General features: G+C 43.5%; 1 protein-coding gene across 11 annotated transcripts in view; it reads right to left on the bottom strand.

Annotated features, from left to right (window-relative positions):
* The window catches only part of EPC1 (enhancer of polycomb homolog 1), a 331,961-nt gene that overhangs the window by 76,253 nt on the left and 231,579 nt on the right, over positions 1-24,129 (bottom strand). For all 11 annotated transcript variants that reach the window (XM_070944627.1, XM_070944631.1, XM_070944629.1 and 8 more), the window contains one exon: positions 3,707-3,822. In XM_070944627.1, coding sequence (XP_070800728.1) covers positions 3,707-3,822 — 116 coding nt within the window. The remainder of the gene's footprint in view (positions 1-3,706; positions 3,823-24,129) is intronic.

Here is a 24,129-nt window from a genome sequence, read left to right as displayed (position 1 = left end):
ATATATATATATATAAACCAATGTCCTTTCCAAAGGATTTAACTTTGCAGTCGCCCCCAAACGCATCCCCACTGAAAACATCATATGCGGAGTTGAAGCCAGCCTAACCAAAATCAACCCAGATGAAGCCAATAAAATCAGACTTGAAGTCACCAATGTCCTCTGCTCCAGCAATCCACCCAGAAACAACTTACACAAAAAACAAAAAGCACTCACCAACTTGAGGAAAGACAATAACATAATCATTCTCCCAGCAGACAAAGGTAATGCCACAGTGGTGATGAACACATCTGACTACCAAGCTAAACTATCGAACCTACTCCAAGACCCCACTTACAAACCTCTAAACACAGACCTCACCACCTACCTGGAAAAAACCACCAAATCCAAAATAAAAGCCTCTCCCATCAGTGAAGAGATCCAGCAAAGAATCATCCCCAGAGAGAAATCATCCAGATGCCCCAAGCTCTATGGCCTCCCCAAGATACACAAAGAAGGAACACCACTCAGACTCATAGTCAGCTCCATAGGCTCACCTCTACAGAATCTTGCCAAATTTCTTGCCAAACAACTTCAGCCCTACGCAGAATCCATCACCTCACACGTACAAAACTCATTCCACTTCATAGAAACAATAAAGAAACAAAACCTACAATCCAGCGGCCTACTTGTGAGCTTCAATGTCATATCCCTCTTCACCCAAATACCTATTAAAGAAGCCTTGACAGCTATCCAAAACAAATACAACCCCCGTAAGCACACCCTAGATCTGACCAACCACTACCTAACCAACACATACTTCATCCACAATGGACAAAGATACAAACAGATAGAAGGAGCACCTATGGGATGACCCCTCTCACCCATCATCGCAAACCTATACATGGAACACTTTGAAACCAACGCTTTAGATAAATCTGAACACAAACCCAAACTCTGGCTTAGATATGTAGATGACACTTTTGTAATTTGGCCACATGGAAAGGAAAAACTGGACAACTTCCTCACACATCTCAACAGCCTACACCCCAAAATACAATTTACTATGGAAATAGAAGCTAACAACCAAGTCCCCTTTCTGGATGTCCTAATCTACAAAAAAACCAACAGCTCCCTAGGACACACCATCTACCAGAAAAAAACACACACCAATTGCTACTTAAACGCACAATCACATCACCACCCTGCACAGATCAACTCTGTAGCCAAAACTCTCATCTCCAGAACCAAATGCCTAGCCGACAAAGACCACCTTAAAACTGAATTACACACTCTCACAAATGTATTAATCTCTAACGGATTCCAAAGAAACACAATTACCAACCTAATCCAAAGGGAGACACCCCCCAAGAACCGAGACACAGAACAGGACAACGACATCGCCCTCCTCCCTTACATCAAAGGTACCACAGATAAAATCAGCAAAATTCTCCACAAACACAATATCAAGACAGCCTTCTGCACTGACCAAAAAATAGCCAATGTTTTAAGAAACCCCAAAGACAAGATCCAGCTAGAAAACCAAGGAGTCTATGAAATACCATGCAAAATCTGCCCAGCCACATACATTGGACAAACTAATAGGAGAATAAATGCACACATTGCAGAACACAAGAACGCAATCAGAAAAGAAGAAAAAACTTCCTCCCTTTTCCAGCACCTTAAAACAACAGGACACGAAATTGATTTTGAAGGAACCAAATTAATCTCCAAAACGGAACACTTCAACAAGAGAATAATCATGGAAGCCACCGAAATAGAGAAACACCCCCATAACATGAATAAACATGACGATACCTCCCGCCTACCGGACATCTGGAAACTAGCCCTAGTCAACAGAAAAGTCCCAGCCACGAAAATTAACACCGGACCCAAGATAACACATGACACCACCACCAATCATCCTCACCAGTTTCAAACCCAAACCCGTCCCATAGACGAAATACAACCACCATCCAGAAGCCAGACCACGGCGGCATCACCAGCTGCTGCACCCCCCTCCGATCCCCACACAAAGCAAACTGACACACGCCATGAACACATGGCAAGACCTCAAACTCGGAGCCAAACCAAAGCCCGGGATGTGGCATCACAGCCATCACAGCTCAGGACATTACATCAAATAACTCAGGATATCATAACACTAGAACTCAGGATGTTAACACACAGCCCATTACCCAGGTCATTAAAACACAAAAGACTAATGGGCACACATCAAGGACCTCACCCACACAGGATGTTATGAAACAGCTGACTAATCTGCAAACATCAACTCCATCAACCAATCAAGATGTAACAACACAGGCAACCAACCCGCTCACAGCAACAAAGCCAGCACCCCACACCTCCCCACCAGTATTTATAGAGAGACGGCATCTCCGATCACGCTTTCCTCGCACAAGCACGAAGCCGAAGACACCAGCCTGAAGATGACGAGTGGGACCTCGTCGAAACGTCGCCAAGATACTATCAATCTTACACGGGAAAAGACCCGAATATTCCTCTTTGGAGTCTCGATATCTCTGCTCCACCATTCGACAATATAGTTGTACCTCCTTTTTGGGGTTTTCTCTCCTACCAATTGCGATTCTGTTGATTTCTCAATCTTCGCTTCCTACTCCTCGGCTGTCAGCGCTTTGGGCCAGCCAAAATGGCTGGTTTCTTCCCCGCTGGAATTAAGAGGTTTCTCCTGAACCTTCGGAGGAATTGCTTTTTCCCCCTGAGGTCCTTGAAGATTCCTCTTTTTTCGATCAATCTCTCCGGGATTGATAGTGCCTATTTAGACTTTCTAGCTGGGAAAATTCGAGCTTCAAGAACGAAGCCCCATTCCCTCGCTCCACTCGCGCTGACGTCACCGCCAGAAGTCCCCATTTTATTTTTTTAAAGCAAGTACTTGATTACTAGCAGTAAGTATATACACAAGTATAAAACTAATTATTGGTATTTTCTGACTAAAAGAATCGTCTTTTCAACAGAATTTTAAACCATAGCATGTTCTATTTTTAAAACACTTGAATAAATCAAACTCAGTGAAATGACACATATTGTGACTAGTTTTTCTATCCTTTAGCAAGCTAATTTAAGAAGAGATGAAAAGCTTTAATTTCTGAAAACACTGAAGGGTTTAAAGTGTGATGTCATTCACATATAGAGGGATTGAACTGTAAATTTATTTGAGGGGAGAAGGGAATACAAACATATACAATCTAAATGAGTTATCTAGAATTCTTTAGAATACAATTATAGTGGTATCCATCAAGACTTGCCAGTACTGCAACACAAGCTCTGTGCCTCTGGGGTGTGCATTCAATGTTGTGATGCTGTTGACATCAATCAGGCTCCTCTTGGTCTCCTCTGCTGCATAGTTACATTACTGAATCACCTTTTTCTGTTAGGGGGCAGGAGTAGTGCCATCTATACTCACCTATAGCATCACTTCTAAACACTCTAGAGCACGGGTGTCAAACTCACTGCATCATGTGATGTATCAAGACATTTTTTCCCTTCACAGAGCTGGGGTGGGTGTGACACATCCAGCCCACGAGCCACCAGTTTGACACCCCTGCTCTAGAGTATGGCTAAGATGGAGATTCAAGTGAAAGCCATTTTCCTGTTGGTTAGTTGCAAGATGTTATGGCAACAGCTGAGCATTAGAGATGACCCGGGTGAAAAAAAAATGAGGAATAAATACAGGCAATTCGCTCACCTGTGAAGTGTTTGCAGAATTACTACTTGCTTGCTGTTGATGAATTTGTGCAAGCTGCTGTTTCTGCATTAGTGCCAGTTGCTGTTGATGATGCTGGTATTGTTCGGCTGTAAATGCTGAACAAAATATAAAATGAGAGAACACTGTATCAAAATATGTAGACCTTATATGTGCATCCCTTAATCTAAAGAATGCTCAAAATGCTCAGGTGTTAAGCATAGTACATTTATTCAGTGCTCCAGCTCTAGTGGGAGCTCATATTAACTGTACTTCCAAAGTAAAGCTATACCATGCAAGATTAAACTTTTGAATTGCTGTTCTAGAGCAACAATTTGCCATATTATGTTCATCATACTAACAGAATTTCCGATACCCATGTCAGATAAAATGTGTTCCTTATTCCAACTTTTAGATAATACTGATAATTCAACTGAATGTATATATGTATGTATATGTATATCTGTGTATTAAATATAAATTATGACATTGTAATAATTCAATTTCCCTCAATTAACCCACCTGGGGGGGAAAATCCAGTCAATAAGAACGGAGTTGATTATGCTGATTTACAGAGGAATGAAGCAAGACTGTATTATACTATTTATTGTCTATGGAGAGTTCTAAAAATAGAAAATAGAGAAGTTTCATTGAAATTTTGTTTCACTGCATCTTGATGAAAATCTCCCTAATACCAACTTTTAAAGTGAATTTAGACTGAAGAATAAATTACAAACCTTGTTTCTAAAACAAATTGGGAAGTTTTCCAAATTCAATTTGTTTTAAATACAGAATTTTGGATACTTTACTTCATCAGATACTATTATTTTAGATTAAGCTTCCTAATAGAAAAATTAAAATTTATTGTCTACTTTTTAATTCTGTACAGAAAACAGCACAATACAGATACATGCCAAGTTTAGAAAACAGGGATTATTTTGTTCTGCACTAATCAATACCCATAAAAATGAACTAAAAGGAAGAAAAAGAATATGTAATAATGCAACTCACTGAAGATTAGTGCACCATGCACTTTTTTGATTAACATAAATTTCATAGTTCTTTTGCCTATTTATAGGTCTCAGTGTATTCCAGTGCAGAAAAATGTTAGAGCTTTTGAGATTTATCTACCTTTTCTCACACTTCAGATCTTAAGGAATGATGGCTTTTAGACTTTAGATTGCAGCAAAAACATTTGAAACAGATTTGGCTACATACAGCCTTGACATTCATCTGTTTAAACTGAACCTTATTTTCACTTAATACACTTATGAGAAAAATGAACATAGTGCTGCAAAGTAAACACTTTAAATATTGTATGACAAACTATTATGTCAATATAACTGTGGCATTGACTTTTGAAATATGGGAGGAAAGTACAGTCCTATATAAAAATGTTGTTACGGATACAATAGTGGAAGAAAATTACTCAAGATAATATGTCAATGAAGATTCTCAGTCATTTAGGTAGAGATGTCTGGAAGTACAGTCATGAGAACTGGACTTTTTGTTGGTAAGAAACGTTTCACTGCTTATCCAAGTAGCTTCTTCAGTCTGAGCAAGTTGGTTGGGGGAACCCCATATATGTCCTCCAGGGTGGTTTCATTTCCCATCTAACCTTAATAGGCTCATTAGGTGAGTAGACAGAGTCGTTCAGATATAAATGTTCCAACTTCTAAATCCTTCCCCTAGGTGGGTTGTTAAGTGTGGCCTCCCTGGTGAACCTGTGGTCTTAATCTTCCTGGGGACTGATGAAAGAGCAGCATAAAAAATGGAGGAACAAGTTGTTTCTGAGGCCTCCACCTCTATTAAGGGAAGGATTTTCCACTTTGGCATAAATGGATTCCCTTCACTCCTCTCTCAAACCATCTATCTTCTCTGTCCAAAATGTAAACATTATAGTCCTCAAAAGACTGCCCTTTTTCTTTTAAATGAAGGTATACTGCCGATTCTGGTCCCATGGTGTTGCTTCTCCTGTGCTGGGCCATCCTGTGTGTAAAGGCTGCTTGGTTTCTCCAATGTAAAGCTCTGAACACTCCTCACTGCACTGGACTGCATGCACTACATTAGTCTTCTTATGTTTTGATGCCCAATCTTTAGGGTGGACAAGTCTTCTGTCTCAGGGTGTTGGTGGGTTTGAACAACACAGGTATGTGGTATTTTCCAAATACCTGTTTTAGCTTCTCCAGCAGGCCAGTTGTGTAAGGAATGACCATGTTCTTCCGTTGACTCTGAGTCTTAACTGTCTGCCATTCTTTTGTTGGATCCAGATGCTGATTTAATAAAGATCCAATTTGGATACCCACAGGCCTTAAGAGCTGTCCTCAAGTGGCTGTTTTCCTTCTTTTGGGCATCCCTGGAGGTGGGAACAGTTATATCCCAAAGACTATTTGCCTACGCACCTGAGCCTATCCAGATTAGGTGAGAAATGAAACCTCCCCAGGACATATATGGGGTTCCCCCAACCAACTTGCTTAAACTATAGAAGCTACTTGGATAAGCAGCAAAACGTTTCGAACCAACAAGAAAAGTCCAATTGGCAAGAATAAACTTCCAGATAGTCAAGATAATCATTATATTAATGATATAATATTAATTCCCATCTTAATTTCATTTCACTGAACGATGCCTACATAGGAAAATGTATGTATTTAGTAGCTATAGCATAAATGGAGTGTAGATTGGACGAAATCTAATATAAATTAACTCCCAAACAAAAAATACTTATGCAGTATTTCACATCAGAGTCACTGTTCACATTAGCCTTTCTCCATCTGGCTGCATAGCTTGTACAGACTCATAAAAGATAATGCAACTAATACAATACAGGTGCTCCTCAATTTATGACAATTGAGCCCAAAATTTCTGTTGCTAAGCGAGACAGTTTTAAAGTAACTTCTGTCCTATTTTACAACCTTCTTTGCCACAGTTGTTAAGTTAGTTTAGTGAAGCTGGCTTCCCCATTGACTTTGCTCATCAGAAGATCGCAAAAGGTGATCAAATGACCCCAGGACACTGCAACCATCATAAATACATGCCAGTTGCCAATCTTCTGAATTTTGATCACATGACCATAGGGATGCTGCAACGGTTGTGTAAAAAATGGTCATAAGTCACTTTTTTCAGTGCTGTTGTAACTTTGAACGGTCACTAAATGAACTGTTGTAAGTCAAGGACTACCTGTAACTGTACTGGCTGTAATACAAAGAGCTTCTAGGGACAAATTCCTTGTATGTCCAATCACACTTGGCCAATAAAGAATATTCTATTCTATTGGTTCCCAGGGGTCCACGAAGGCTTGAAGAAATGTTATGATTTAAATCTTGACATGGCCACAAAAGGTATTTAAAGGGGGTCAGTGGTGAAGAAAAGGTTGAGTACCACTGTTCTGTTCTATTTTTCCTCCCACATAAAAAAAACCACAATTGCATGTAGTTTTTTTTTCGTTCCAGCTCAGCATATATAAATTTTGTTTGAATTTCTTCCCTTAAATGTACAGAATATGTTTGAATTTTAAATTAATAGTTTTAAATGCTTGATTCTAAACAAAATTAGGGATACTTAGGTTGACTCAGGCATGCCCATCTTTGCATATATGTGTTTTAAGGATTGGCAGTAGATCACACCACAAAATATCACAATTCTACATGGAAAATGGACAGAACCCTTACATTCAACTAATACATATACAAACAAAATGTATTTGAGATTTAGCCAATTTCCTTTTATCTCTATATATAGAGCTGAGGTGGCGCAGTGGTTAGAATGCAGCACTGCAGGCTACTTCAGTTGACTGATAGCTGCAGTTTGGCAGTTCAAATCTCACCAGCTCAAGGTTGACTCAGCCTTCCATCCTTCCTTGCTGACTGTGCAAACCGCTTAGAGAGGGCTGTTAAAGCACTATGAAGCGGTATGTAAGTCTAAGTGCTATTGCTATATTCAATCAATTGTATATTGATCAACTCAGCAAATTATGCATCATCATAATTAAAAAGGAAAAATGTGCTTGGACTTGCATTAGTTATAGCCTTGTTTTCATTGCAGCAACATAACATTTAGCTACCATACAGTAACAGGTAATTTGATAGCTGAGAAAAGTAGGTCCTCTTAATAATTATCCATTCTTCCTTGTAATGATGCAGCATAGGTAAGATAGAACTATTTTGAATATTCATGTAGAAGTTAACATATAGCAGCATTTGGTAAATGGTTTCTAACTCCCTGGATCCACGTAAGCATAAGACACACAGCGTACGGAAAAGTACACTTTTTCTTCATGGATAACTCAAATTTGTAAAATTCACTGCTTTTTAGGGAATTGACAAATTTTAAATTTTAAGAATTTAGAAATTCACACTGCAAATTTCCAAGTAAGGATTAATATCCAATTTGAGCAAACTTGTGATAATTTATGGTGATTTCTAGTCATAATGTAACTTTGTTTATGCAATTTATCCACTGATATCCTTTATATGTCTCACCAGGTGGTAGCATCTGTTTCAACTCTTAGAAGCTAAGCAGGCCAAAGCCTTGTAGATAACAATAAGAACAATAATTTATTAAACTTGTATGCAGCCTGACTCTTAGATGAGGGGCCACTAGGCAGCTTTAAGGCAAATTTTTTTAAAAAAAATCCTGGAAGAAGGCAGAGGTCTTTAGCACTTTCCTTAATACTGCCATAGAAATTGAATCCATAGAGTTACCAGGAATCAAATTTGACTTGAAGGCTTTTTGAAAAGCACAAACTGAATTAAGCAGTGCTGTGGAGTCGGAGTCGGAGTCGGAGTCGAGGAGTCGGAGGAAATTTTGGGTACCTGGAGTCGGAGTCGGAGTCGGCAAACAATGCACCGACTCCGACTCCGACTCCTACTAAATTTAGATTGGAATTTTAAAAAAAGCAAGTTTAAATGTCCCAATTCACAAAAAGTTATAATTAATGACTTCTCTACTGTAAGAATAAAGACCAATGCATGCAGTGCCTCACGTAACCGCAAAATGAACACGTTAAGTGACCGTGAAGAAGCATGCTTTTCATGTGCTTCACTATAAGGCACGCAACGCACAATTAGGAGTGGCAATACTTATACTTTCCATAGTGTTGTGTTCTGCTGTTACAGGGAACGCAGCGCCCATGGGTAACCTAGCCTCTCACTGATAAGGGATTAAGTAAATATGTTTTTTGCAGGACTAGAGACACTTGCATAAGTGAAGGGAATGGAGGGTCAATAGTTCAAGACTGAAGCTGTAAACCATTGGAAAAACTGCTGTCATTCAGCTAAGGCTATAAAAACTTGTAAACTCTGATTGTTAGCTTAAACTTTAAACATGACTATGGGATTCTACTAGGGAAATCATGTTTTATAATAAATGCCCCTTCCTGGATCCTCCCACTGCCCTATCTTCAGCAGCAGATCAGCACACAAAAAGGAGAAGGCAGCAGCTTCTGCCCAACTACCTGTTTTGCTCAGTGCTCTTTTGCTTGCTTGGAAAGACTGCAGATTTTTCCCCCCCTAGCTATACTGAAAAACGAAAGAGAAAGTAAAGCAGGCTGTTGGTTTTGCATGTTAGAAAATTAGGCAGGCAGATTTCTTTTCTTTTTCCTCACCAAAAAAGGTAGGTGCAAACAACGGGAAATTTAGGGAAAAAAGGAGATTTTAAAACACAAAAGAAAAAAAGCTCTATTTAACTAGGGAATTGTAATAATTGAGATACTATTAATTGTATATTGTGTTGAAAGCAGAAATGGTTAAGTTGTGGTTTGGAGGAATATATGGGGGAAATTATTTGGTTTATTATTATTGGTAAATATAATTAATTGATTTGTAAGAAATTGGATTGCATGGAAATAATTGGAATATTCATGTTCATATTGATTAATATACAAAAAAGGTAGTTATATAACTAATTGATTTATATTAAAATGTTGAATTCATATTAAACAACTGTAATATTACATAATTAACCAATGTGAGGATGGATATAAAAATAGATGACAATGGGAAGGGGTATAATATAGAATAGAAGGGAAAAATTGAATTTGATTAAGATTAGAGATGAGGATGAAGGGTAATATTGGTTTTTTACAAAAATAGATGAGGAATAAATATGGCAAAAAGGAAATATAGAAATTGTAAATTTAATTGAAATGACTAAACACTGTTTAAATTTATGAACCGGCCAAATACTCTGTTCAAAGAAAATACATTGTATGTTTGTATGTGTGTTTCTAATTATTGTTATTTATTCATATTTGTTCTCTTTTATTCTTTAAAGTTTAACAATTCATTCTTTATCTTAATATCTTTATATTTGTTTGGGGTTGGCTTTCTTCCCTTTCATCTTTTTTATTGTACAGCAATCTTTCTCCTCAAACCTACCACCTCTCTCTTTTCTTTCCTTCTTACTTTCTCTTCCTCACCCTCTTCTTCTCCTCCCTACTTCCTCTTCCTTTCTCCTTCTCCTCCTCTCTTCCTCCCTCTCTTACCCTCACTCCTACTCTAATTTCCCTTCCCTTCCTTCATCCCTCTCTATTGCTGTATCCTTTTATGTATATGGACTACTCAGAGGGCTGAAAAAGTTATTTCTGACTGGTCCTCTCCCTTTTGACCAGTCCTCGAACTTACGACTGTCCTCACATTTTACGTTTTTGCCCTATCTTGTCACCATGGTGAAGAGAAGCAGTTGTGAAATGAGTGACATGGTTGTTAAAAATGCTGCACGGGCATAAATGTGAGGATGGTCATAAGTGTGAGGACCAGTCAAAAGTGCGAGGACCTGTCAGAAATGACTTTTTTCAGCCCTCTATACACATAGCCATGGCCACCCGGTCACATGACCAGCTAGCCACACCCACCCAGTCACATAACCTCCAAGCCATGCCCACAAAATAAGCCACGCCCACAGAACCGGTAGTAAAAAAATTTAGAACCCACCCCTGGTTGGGGGTCACCACAACATGAGGAACTGTATTAAAGGGTCGCGGCATTAGGAAGGTTGAGAACCACTGGCTTAGAAGAACTTGGTGGAACAGCTTCTTGGATTCAACTGTAAGTGTTTATATTGTATAGGACAAATCATGTCTAGGTTTAGTGCTGGGATATATAGCTTATTTGTTTGTATAAAGCCATGTACGTACAACTTACAAGACTGTGTATGTTGATATTAAAAATCTAATTATATGCCAGTTAGTATAACATATTTTATATTTTAGGGAAAGAGGCATCCTAAACAATGGCAAAAAGACTGCTAACAACAAACACAACAAAGTCTACTGTTTATGAGCACTTTGCATTATCAAGTGATGGAAAACATTACGTGTGCCAATGTATTAGAAAAGATGATGATGGTGAAAAACAATGTGATGCAAAAATTAGCAGTTTCAGTGGGCCTGATAAAAATGCACCTACAAGAGCATCAAATTTGAAAAGACACTTACAGCGTTTTCATCCCAAAGTGTTAGAAGCCGTGAATGAGAAAGATAGCAATGAAAACATTGCATCTACTTCTGTGACAAAAAACGTTCAGAAATCTACTGGAGAACAATCACAAATAAGAAAATTCTTTATATCTGACAAAGTTACCATAAGGATGACACCAGAAAAATTCAAACACCACATTATTGAAATGGTAGTAAAGAATAGTGTACCACTATCCTTCTTTTCACAGACAGCCTTTTTAGGCCTAAATGGAGAAATGGCAAAAAAACTTGGTGTTTCTCTGGAAAGAGAAAGTATAAGGAAACTTATAATTGAGGAGGCCAAATGTAAAAAGGAAGAACTACAGAAAGTTATGAAAGGACGTTTTGTCTTCCTTAAAATGGATGCATGCACACGTCACAGAGTCAATTATTTCGCTATTAATTACGGCAAGTAACTGTTGCAGCCAGGGCCCCAAAAACAGATGCAATTTTGAAAAGACGTGCAGGAAAAGGAGCCATTTTGGATCAAACAACTCGCTGGGGAAGCACTTATTTAATGGTGAAGCGTTTGCTTGAACTTAAAGACTTCATAGAAGAAATGGACAATGAAAATCTTGCATTAACTGCAAGCCAGTGGACACAAACAAAAGAGCTGGAGAACCTTCTTTCTCACCCCTTCACTGTCACCAAGAGGTTGCAATGTGATGATCTAACCCCGGGTAAATTCCTCTTGGAATGGAAGAGCCTGTTATATCGCCTGAACAAAAATGGAGGGTTAATAGCTGAGGGCATTGCATCTTCAATGATGAAAAGAGAGAGTCTTTTGCTGGAAAATGAAATCTTGTTAGCGGCTATTTATGTCGACCCAATGAGCCGACTTTTATTGAACAGTAAACAGATTGCTACTGGGAAAAAGGCCCTCTATGATGTAGCAGTTCGCATGAAGGGATTACGACCTGAAATACCTCCACAGGAGGATGGAGTTCTTTTAAGCAATAGTGGTAACTCAGAATCATCTTCTTCAAACGAAGAATTAGACTTTGATTCCTTCTTAGACAAAATGGAAGTTGCTAAAGGAAAGCGACGTCGCATAAGCGTTACAGAACCAGTAAATGTCCAAATAAAAAAATTCCAACAGGAGTTTTATAAAGCACTAAAAGAAGTTGAAAAGTATGATCGCTCATCAAAACTTACTGTTGAAGAAGCCATCCTTGTTTATCCAGAGATCGTTAGTGATGTGGCCAGAATAGTTACTGCAATGCCACCCACCCAAGTCAGTGTCGAAAGATTATTTTCAGCCCTAAAAATAATAAAGTCTGACTTAAGAGCCTCTATGAAAGAGGATCTGGCAGAGGCAATTCTCTTCCTTAGAACTCTACATTGAATTGATTTGCATTTGCTAAGCCTATAACTACATTTCAAGATTAATATAAACCATTTCTAGGTTTTACAGATTTTGTTTTTGGTTCATATAGATAAGCTTTGTTTTTGTTCTAAAACAACCAAATAATGTGGTTTGTATTTTTGAACTGGTAAAGTTCCTGTTCCTGATGTTTATGCCTGCTGCTACTATCCAGCAACTTGATTAATTAAATTAATAAAAAAAAATTAATAAAACTTTGTTGTTTTCATTGTGTTTGTCTTTTGCTTAAACTGTTCAATACAGTAGACTGTTGGCTTCCCAGCCAGTAGTCCTGTGGTAATGACATGTATGTTGCCTTTCTTTCCTTCAAGGAATGTATAAAATACATTCGCATATTAATACAGAGGAGTCGGAGTCGGGGAGTCGGAGTCGGAGTCGGAGTCGGAACATTTATCTCCCGACTCCACAGCTCTGGAATTAAGAGACTCACTAGATACAGACTAAAAAACAAAAAACAAAACCCCACCAGTTTGTATTTCATAATATTTTGGAACCAAAGAAATACAAGTCTACAGTATAAACCTCTGCATGTGCCTAAAAGGCAGAATGTTTCAACATGCTTTATTACTATGGACAGTACAGCTTTCTCCTTCAGACTACATACAGTAAGTGCTACTTCTGTATTCTGCAGTGCCTCAAAATTCTTATAACTCCAAATATAAAAAGGATAAGGAGCAAGGAGGTATAGATAAGACCCTGCAGGAGTTAGATAAGATCATATTAGGGAAGGAGGAAAAAATGTTAGCTAAGATCTACAAACTTTTAATAAGTCATTGGATAGGAGACGAGATTGTCAAAGACTCGATGATTGCCTGGGGGAGGAATATTGGTCACTCAATTGATTTGACGAAATGGGAAGAAATTTGGTCTAGACAATTGAAATTTTTGATGGCAACTGCTTATAAGGAAAATTTGTACAAGATGGTATACAGGTGGCACCTCCCTCCTGCCTGATTATCCAAAATGTTTCCTGGTCTCTCCCCAAACTGTTGGAAGTGTGGGGAGCTAGGTACTTATTTCCATGTATGGTGGACCTGTCCCAGGGTAATTGAATTTTGGAAACTTATTCAGAGGTGGTTGTTAGAAATTACTGGATACAAATTACAACTGAAACCTGAACTTTACTTACTAAACATTAGGCCAGATAAAATAGGCACTAACAAATGGTATCTGATTGTCTATATTACAACTGCAGAAAGAATATGTTTCGCCCAAAATTGGAAGGGAAAAGACCTACCGTCTGAAGATTTGATTTTAGGGAAAATTATGGAATATGCAGAAGCCGATAGGCTAACAAAAAATTTAAGAGATCAAAAAGATTCCGCATATTTCCAATGTTGGGACCTATGGTATGTTTGGTTAAATAACAGAATAAAAAGAGGACAATGTTAACTTAGTTTTTATTTCTCATTTGTATATTTGGATTGAAGGTAATGTATTGTGTAAGGTTCTCACCGCGATCTGTTTGCTGATAAATTTTCTGTTTGTATTTTTTTTAAAGAAATAAAATTTATATATATTAAAAAAATTCTTAACTTAATTGCAGAATATATATCCAAAATATGACTAGCAGGGACAAAAACAGAGTGTGTTCACTGTGTAAAGCAAAATCTAACTTTTAAGACTGCACTGTGGATGTTTTAAATATTATTTATTCTATGTAATCCCTAGGCAATGGGATAAACATATTTAATAAATAAAACATAGTTCAATCCTAGCAGATGTTTTACATTTTCTGTTGCTAGAAACTATAACTATGACTTTAAGAGGGGGAAAAAACTTCAGACACCAGGTTTTATTTCTAAATTAGCTTCACACATTTAAAAACTGCAAGGTAGTCTTCTCTATGGCTAGTTACTTCTCAGAAAACATTAAAAGCACAACCTTAGTACAAAATTCTGTATTTTTCAGGCAAAATAGGAGATAAGAAAGGCAGCATGGGTTTTAGAACTTTAGAATACTCCTTGGTGCCAGAGATCACTCACTACCCTACAATTTCTTTAATAAGCTAGTATTGAGAGAAATAACAGTTAAATAATCAAAGTTAAACTCTTTGGTTCTTAGATATCAGGGACTCTAATTTTTCCCATCATCAAAACTACAGGTAGACCTTGACAACAGGTCATTTAGTGACCATTCAAAGTTACAACAGCATTGAAAAAAGTGACTTATCACCCTTTTTCAGAGTTATGACCTTTGCAGCATCCCCACAGTCATGTGCTCAAAATACAGATGATTGGCAACTGGTTCATATTTATGACTGTTGTAGTGTCCCAGGGTCATGTGATCACTTTTTGCAACCTTTTAACAAGCAAAGTCAATGGGGAAGCCAGATTCACTTAACAACTGGGTTAGTAACTTATCAATTGCAGTGATTCATTTAACAACTGTGGCAATAAAGGTCATAAAATGGGGCAAAACTCACTTAACAACAGAAATGTTGAGCTCAATTGTGGTCGTAAGTTGAGGACTACCTGTATTTTCTATCTATCCATGGAAGCTCATTTGGTGACTTAGGGCCACTTTCTCAGTTCAACCCTCCTATATGAGATTATGTAAATTAACAAAACATGAACCGGCCTATGCTAATTTAAAACAAACCTGGACTATAATGAAGAAAATGCTTTATTCATAGAAGTTAACGTGGCAGATTATGTTGTGGCCCCGCCCTCTGAGCCTGTCCCATCGGAGGAAGAAAGCTCCGAGCATGAGGAAGAGGAGTCAGCCAGGCCTCCCTCTCCAGGCCCCTCCCCTCTGGCATTGTCTCAAGTGCCGGCCGAGGGAGAAGAGACAGCTGATTCAAATCAGAGTGATGAGGAAACATCATTCCTGGACGCACGCCTCCGAAGGCGTGATAAACGTTTGCAGCAGCTTAGGAGGCGTGCTAGGGATTAGAACTGAGTCACTGGACCACACCCCAGAGACTATATAATAGAGGGTAGTGGTCAAAGGATCCTTGTGACGAACAAAGCAAAACCTTGGATAGTCACTAAAGCCTCGTCTGGAGCTGCTGAGAGAAAGATTTAAAGTGTCGGACATTTGGACTCTGGAGTATTTGTCTTTCTGTTTTACTTTGAAAATAAAGTCACTTGGCAGACGGTGTGTCTATCGCTGCCAAGTGGGAGATAAGAACTGGGTGCGTTCCAAAGTGTTTCCTTAACCCTCGACTGGCTGTGTGTGTGTGTGTGGGTACGGGGACAGATCATCTTGTTCGTCACCCCATACTCCATCGTTAACCCACGATGGACCAACAGCTGCAGCAGCAGATACAGCAGATGCTGGAGGCCAATCAGCTTCTGCAACAGCAAGTAGCACAGCTAACTGCCCAACTTGCTTTGGGAAATGCTCCTGCAGCTCCACCTCCTCCCCCTCCCCGTCCGAGATGCCCAGTGAACGTGCCAGATAGGTTTTCTGGGCAGCAGGAGATGTTTCCGGCCTTCTTGGGACAATGCCAACTGTTTATGGCGATGAGGCCGGAGGATTTTCCGGATGACCGGGCTCGGGTGGCATTTGTTATCAGCTCCCTCTCTGGCACTGCCGCCCGATGGGCCACGCCCCTGTTGTTGCAAGATAGCCCCTTGCTCCTGGACTTTCAGGGCTTTTTACAACATCTGCGCACCATGTTTGAGGATCCCCTCCGGGTGCAGACGGCAGCGAGGCGCATCAAGGACCTCCGCCAAGGCAAGCGCCCCCTGCAGGACTATATTGCAGAGTTCCGACTGCTAGGCCAGGATTCGGCTTGGAATGAGGTGGCGCTGATGGACGCCTTCCAGGACGGCCTTTCCGATGAGATGCAGGACGAGCTGGTTCGTGTGGAGGCGCCACCGACCCTCGACGCGCTGGTGACCCAATGCCTGCGCATCGACGCCCGCCTGCAACGGCGACGGCCCCGTCGGGCTCTTCCGGAAACATCGACAGCGTCGGCACCCCCGCGTTTCACACCGACAGCGCTCCGGACCGCACAGCGTTTTGTGGCGACGGCTGAGGAGCCCATGGAGATCGGAGCAGCCAGACCTCAACTGACGGCCCAGGAGCGGATGCGGAGACGTCAAGGGGGGTTGTGCCTCTATTGCGGCGAGGCGGGACATTTTGCCGCCTCGTGTCCCCGGAAGCGGAGTGGACCGCTCAAGCCTGTTCCGGAGTCTCGGCGTGACCAGCCGGGAAACGGGCCAGGCCTGGCCTAGGGGAAACTCTGGGTCAGGCACGTGACCATGCCCCGCCGGAGTCGGCGGCTGTGGACTGTGAGCCCCCTCGGCACCTGATTTTGAACACCCGGGTGTTGTTGGCTAACCGGTCGGAGGGGCTCCAAGCGCACGCGCTGGTGGACTCGGGGGCCACCACGAACTTTATGGACCAGGCCTTTGTGGCCCATTACAAAGTCCCCTTGGTTCCAGTGGACCCTCCGTTGAGGGTTGAAACTATAGATGGGCGGGAACTCGTGGCGGGGCCCATCAAAACCGCTACCCAGCCCTTGCGCCTCGCCATTGGAAAGCACGAGGAGGCGATCCAGTTTTACGTAACGGCGGATCTGCACTTTCCCTTGGTCCTGGGGATGGCCTGGCTTCGGGCGCACGACCCTCAGGTGGCGTGGTCGAGAAACGCCATCTCGTTCCCGAGCCTGCAGTGTGTCGACCACCTTCGCCACACCTGCGCCAGCCAGGACGTCTCTGCCCCAAACGTCTCCTTGCCTCCGGAGCTGACGCCCTTCGCCGACGTGTTCAGCGAGAAGGAGGCGGACCGCTTGCCCCCGCACCGACCCTACGACTGTGCGGTGGACCTAATGCCCAACGCGCCCCTGCCCTCAGGACGCCTGTACTCCATGTCGGAGCCCGAGCTGGCCGCCTTACGGGACTTTCTGGAAAAGAACCTGGCCCGTGGGTTCATCCGGCCTTCGACCTCCCCGCTCTCGGCCCCGGTCCTCTTCGTTAAAAAGAAGACGGGGGACTTGCGCCTGTGTTGCGACTACCGGCGCTTGAACGCCATCACAGTGCGAAATCGCTGCTGCTGATCCCGGAGCTCATGGAGAGGTTGCGGGAGGCCTCGATCTTCACTAAGCTCGATCTCCGAGGGGCCTACAACCTGGTGCGCGTGAGAGAGGGGGATGAGTGGAAGACGGCGTTCGGCACTCGGTACGGACACTTCGAGTATACCGTCATGCCGTTCGGATTGACCAACGCCCCCGCGGTCTTCCAGCACTTGATGAACGATGTGTTCCGGGACATGCTGGATCGGTTCGTGGTGATCTACTTGGATGACATTTTGATCTATTCCCGGACCCCGGAAAGTCACCTCCAGCATGTCCGCCAGGTCCTGCAGCGCCTGCGGGAGCACCAGCTCTATGCGAAGTTGGAGAAATGCTACTTCTTCCAGACTTCCATAGAGTTCCTCGGGCACATCATCACCCCCGAGGGCATCGCGATGGACCCGCGCAAGGTGGAGGCCTTGCGCAGTTGGGAACCCCCGCGTCGGGTGAAGGACGTCCAGCGTCTGTTGGGATTCGCCAACTACTATCGGACCTTCATCCCGGGCTTCGCCACCCTGACCTTGCCGTTGACCCAGCTCCTTCGGAAGAAGGTCCCGTTCCAGTGGGGGCCCCCGCAGCAGCAGGCCTTCGAGGTCCTCAAGCAGGCCTTCCTCACGGAGCCAGTCCTGAGGCACCCCAATCCACACCGTCCGTTCGTGGTGGAGACGGACGCGTCCAACGTGGCGATTGGGGCGGTGCTGCTACAGGCTCCGGTGGATGGCGGCACTCTTTTTCCCTGCGCATACTACTCCCGGAAACTCAACCCTTCCGAGCGCAACTACACCATCTGGGAAAAGGAGTTGCTGGCCATCAAGGCCGCGTTCGAGGCTTGGCGACATCACCTCGAGGGGGCCCGACACCAGGTGGAGGTGCGGACGGACCATCGGAACCTGGAGCACCTCACCACGGCCAGGAAGTTGAACCAGCGGCAGATCCGGTGGTCGTTGTTTTTCGCCCGGTTCAACTTCCACGTCACCTACATTCCGAGCAACCTCAACCAGAGGGCGGACGCGCTATCCCGTAAGCCGGAATACTTTTGCCCCAAGGACTCCCTTCCCCCCCGGACGGTGCTGCCAGCGGACTCCTTGGCCGCGGTCCAGGAACCGGTGGACCTGCGGGCTCAGGTGCTGGAAGCGCAGCGACAGGATGACTGGTCGCAGCAGCGGAGAGCGGACGTCGGCCCCGCGTCCCCATGGACCGTGGAGGAGGGCTTGCTCAGACACCGGGGTCGGCTGTACGTGCCCACGAGTCCGCTCCGAGCCCTCGTCATGAACCAGTGCCATGACAACCCCGCGGCGGGGCACTTTGGCTTCTTTAAGACTTTGAACTTGGTGACGCGGACTTTTTGGTGGCCTCGGGTACGGCACGACGTGCACGCCTACGTGACGTCCTGTGTGACGTGCCGACAGGCCAAAGCCGCGTCCGGCCCCCCTCCTGGACTCCTCCAGCCGCTGCCGACACCGGAGAGACCGTGGGGAGCCATCTCCATGGACTTCCTGACAGACCTGCCCCTGTCCGCTACGTACACGACCGTCCTCGTGGTGGTGGATGCGCTCACGAAGATGGCACATTTCATCCCGTGCCATGGCCTGCCCTCGGCCCGCACCACGGCTCGCCTGTTCCTGCAACATATCTTCCGCCTCCACAGCCTGCCGGACCGGGTGGTTTCGGACCGCGGGGCCCAGTTCACGGCCCGCTTCTGGAAAAGCCTGATGGCCGCGCTGGAGGTGCAGGTGTGCCTGTCGTCGTCGCACCATCCGGAGACTGACGGGGGCACGGAGAAGGTCATCGGCATACTGGAGCAGTACCTCCGCTGTTTTGTCAACCAGCAGCAGGACAACTGGGCCGAGTACCTTCCCCTGGCGGAGTTCGCCTTTAATAACTCCCAACACACCTCCACCCAGATGACCCCGTTCCATGCCAACGTCGGATACCATCCACGGCTTTTCCCGTTGACCATCATGGACTCCCCTGTTCCCGAGACCCGGGACTTCCTCTCGGAGCAGGCGGTGCAGCAACTGGTGCGGCGGCAGCTGATCCGGGCGAAAGAGGATTATAAATGGTTCGCCGATCGCGCCCGCCGGGCGACGCCACCGCTGGAAGTAGGAGATCGGGTGTGGTTGTCCACAAAACACCTCCCCACGGACCGGCCGGTAAGGAAACTGGCCCAACGCTTTATCGGTCCCTTCCCTATCGAGGCGGTCATCAATCCGGTGGCCTACCGGTTGACTCTACCCCGCTCCATGCGGCTCCACCCTGTTTTTCATCGGTCCCTCCTGGTCCCTGAGGCCCCCGCGAGCCATCTCCGCCGCCCGCCGACGCCTGCCCCCCCAGCCGCAGCCAACGAGGACGACGCCTCGACGTACGAGGTGGACAGTATCCGGGACTCCCGTTGGCTGAAGGGGCGCTTCCAATACCTCATCGCCTGGAAGGGGTACGGGCCCGAGGATTTCACCTGGGTGGACGCGTCTGCCGTTCAGGCCCCTGACCTGGTGCGGGCTTTCCACGAACAGTTCCCGTCCCGACCCCATCCCGACCGTCAGACCCGGGGGAAGGGCCCTGCGGTGGGGGATAGTGTTGTGGCCCCGCCCTCTGAGCCTGTCCCATCGGAGGAAGAAAGCTCCGAGCATGAGGAAGAGGAGTCAGCCAGGCCTCCCTCTCCAGGCCCCTCCCCTCTGGCATTGTCTCAAGTGCCGGCCGAGGGAGAAGAGACAGCTGATTCAAATCAGAGTGATGAGGAAACATCATTCCTGGACGCACGCCTCCGAAGGCGTGATAAACGTTTGCAGCAGTTTAGGAGGCGTGCTAGGGATTAGAACTGAGTCACTGGACCACACCCCAGAGACTATATAATAGAGGGTAGTGGTCAAAGGATCCTTGTGACGAACAAAGCAAAACCTTGGATAGTCACTAAAGCCTCGTCCGGAGCTGCTGAGAGAAAGATTTAAAGTGTCGGACATTTGGACTCTGGAGTATTTGTCTTTCTGTTTTACTTTGAAAATAAAGTCACTTGGCAGACGGTGTGTCTATCGCTGCCAAGTGGGAGATAAGAACTGGGTGCGTTCCAAAGTGTTTCCTTAACCCTCGACTGGCTGTGTGTGTGTGTGTGGGTACGGGGACAGATCAGATTAACTGCATATGGAACAACAACCACATTTCTAGAATGCTCTATGAAAACCACCATATAAAGGCTATAACCAGTGTTTTCTGAATCATTCTCCTTATCAGGCTACCACCAAAAGGAGAGAGAATGTTTATCATGACAGCAAATGAAATTTTGCCTTGGGCAATTAAGCACCTCTTCTGAAGCTTTGTACCTTTCTGATTACTATGCTACTTAAGCTTTCAGTTAAGGAATTATTTCTGCAGTGAGATCAAATTTACACAATTATGGAATATATACAAATGCTTTAAAAGACTGCCTTAATTATTTCATAGAAATTTAATTATTTGATATGAAATTATGAAAATGAAACTTTAATTTCAGTGTAATTGTAAATATCATTTTTAAAAATAAGAATTAGATCTCAGTATTGTTCAAGGTTTAAAAATATTCCTTATTTCAAGAATTTACCTCAAATACTATGGTTTTAGTTCCCATTTTGTTTTCCCTTCCCTATATTCAAGCATATTAAATTGATTAAAGCTTTTTTACTTGTAACCTATTTCCACATGCTTTATGAACAAGTTACTATGGTACACAGGTAACATTAAGCCATAATGAACAGATTCACTATCATGCTAAACCAACTAAACAAGCCATATTATGATTTAGTATTATGCATGAATTAGACCTATGAAAAGCTGTTAACTTTGAATTCCTTGAAAAGTACATCTATCTCAGGCATTACTCATCTCAGAATTTTGATCACAAAATGCTTATCTCCCTTACTTAAGAATGTCACAGATTAAAGACTTCTGCTTAACATTTGCTTATCTAAATTCTTACCAATTATAAGTTATTCAAGACAATAATAAAGTCTCTGGACCATTTATATGTATTAATTTTATTTAATTAAACTACTAATATGTAAATCCGCCTGCTTTCTTGCAACTCTGGGCAGCTTAGAGAAGTTTAAAAGATCACTAAAAAAGACCACAGCAATAATTTAATAGTTTTACTTTAATAAAAACTTTATTACTTTAGTAAGTAATTAAATAATTTAATTTAAGACTATGCTAGAGAAGAAAAACAATAACATACAGCAATTAATAATTAATATATCACCCTTACATGGTGATTAGCAGGAATACACACCATCCTAACCCAGTGCTTCTGGGAAGAACCATGTTCTTTTTAGGACTTGAGGGAGGATACTGTTCCAAAGGGGAGTTGTAGCAAGAGAGAAGGGTTGCCTCTGGGGTCTCATAACATGCTGCTTTGTTGATAGGCCTCATAGGATGCGACTCTTTCTGATCTTATAGGATGGACAGAGACAAGTGGAGGGGCTGTCCCACAGATATTCAAGTCCTATGCCCTGAAGGATTTTTAAAAGATGTTCACACTGAATTGTAGCCAGAACACCATAATGCAGATTTTGGAGCAGCAGTGTTATTTGGGTGAATTGAGCTGGGCCCATAACTACTCACACCACAGCATTGTGGACTAGCTAGTTTTCAAGCAGTTTTAAAGGGCAGCCCCATGCAAAGCACACTGCAGTAATTGGACTGCATGATGACTAAGGCATGAGTGACAATGAGAAATACCTCCTGATCCACAATGGGCATGATTACGAAAACATAGGCCAGTGATGGCTAACCTTTTTGCCATCGCGTGCCAGGAGAGGGTGGGCGGGGGAGGTTCGCACGTACGTGTGCCCACACCCATAATTCTATGCATCCTGCGCATGCGCATGCAACCCCTCCCCCCCTGCTCCTGGCACGCGATGGCCCGGTAGGCCCGTTTTTCTTTCCTACCTGGCTCCAGATCCTCTGCATCTGGGAAGGGGGAAAAGAGCCTTTCCCACTCCCTCAGAGGCCTGAAAGGGCCCATTTCCCAACTCCCGGTGGAACAGGAAGTGAGGTTTTTTGCTGTCCCCAGCCTCCAGAGCTTCTTTAGGAGTCTCTGGAGGCTGGGGACAGCAAAAAACGTCACTTCCTGTCTCACTGGGAGTTGGGAAATGGGCCGTTTCAGGCCTTCGGAGGGCCTCCGAGGGAGTGGGAAAGGCTGTTTTCGCCCTCCGCAGATGCATAGAGAGGATCTGGAGCCAGGTAAGAAAGAAAAATGGGCCTTCCCCACCCCCCGCAGGCCCTCCGGAGGCAGGAAACAGCCTGTTTACCTACTTCTAGTGGGCCCAGAAGGCCCGAAAATCAGCTGGCCGCCACGCGCATGCACGCCAGAGCTGAGCTGGCATGCCCATTGATATGGCTACGCATGCCACCTGTGGCACGCGTGCCATAGGTTCGCCATCGCGGACATAGGCTCTTCATAGGACATTTTTCATTGAATAAATAGCATTTACTGCCATAAGTGAATGGAGCTTCACTCCAAGCTAATACTTTATAATTGTTTTCAGTTTAGATTAGAGAATAAACACAAACCATAATTTGCAAGATTCAGCAACTGCAAACTATGGCTTTTCTGAATGATAATGGGAGATATGAAATTGGATTTTGGAAATGGAATGAAGGGGAAGACTCTAACTCAGAAGCTTCAAACAGTGATTGAATTATTACATCTAAAGACCTTGCCGCACTATGTCAATTAGCCTATGAACCAGGTTTATAAAATCAGAACAACAGAATAACAGAGTTGGAAGGGACCTCGGAACAGGGGTGGGTTCTACATTATTTTACTACCGGTTCTGTGGGCGTGGCTTATTTTGTGGGCGTGGCTTGATGGTCATGTGGCTGGGTGGGAGTGGCCAACTGAAAGGAGGAAATGGCTCACATGCTTTGCCCAAGAGTGTGATAGGCAACAGGCTTTTAAGGGGCTGCCACAAAGAAGGGCGGGCAATGTATTTTCCAAAGCACCAGAAGGCAAAACAAGAAGCAATGGATGGAAACTGAACAAAGAGAAAAAGAACCTAAAAGTAAGGAGAAAGTTCCTGACAGTGAGAACCAATATAGGTGCAGAAATATTTCAGTAATAATTTAACATATAAAATAGCCATTTGTGTAATACAACCTGCATATTGTTCAAAACAGTCATTAGTATTATGGCTGATGTTTGACAGCAAGCCTAAAAGTCAAAGATCACAAGAGTGCTTCTTTCTCTGTATGTATACAAAACATCACATACCAGGAATAGCATATTAAGGTGGACTTATGCAACCTGATGTACAAAATAAACACACACATATTTATGCTCTGGACTATAGACATTGAATGCATGTAAATCCCTGAAAAATATGTGGTAGCCCTGGGCAAAAGAAAGGCAGTAAAATCACTCTAGGTGTAGGGACAGTGTAAAATATTAACACATGATAAATAATGGAACAATTAAAAATAATAGCAGAGTTTTCTCTCTCTCTCTCCCTTCCTTCCTTCCTCTTTCTTTCTCTTCTATCTCTCTCCTTCCCTCTTTCTTTCTTTCTTTCTCCCCCCCCCCCCCGCACACACAC

Source organism: Pituophis catenifer, unplaced genomic scaffold, assembly GCF_029215685.1.
Source record: "Pituophis catenifer annectens isolate HBS135680 unplaced genomic scaffold, rPitCat1.0.hap2 SCAF_5, whole genome shotgun sequence".
Lineage (NCBI taxonomy): Eukaryota > Metazoa > Chordata > Lepidosauria > Squamata > Colubridae > Pituophis > Pituophis catenifer.
This window is presented reverse-complemented; position numbering and strand designations above follow the sequence as displayed.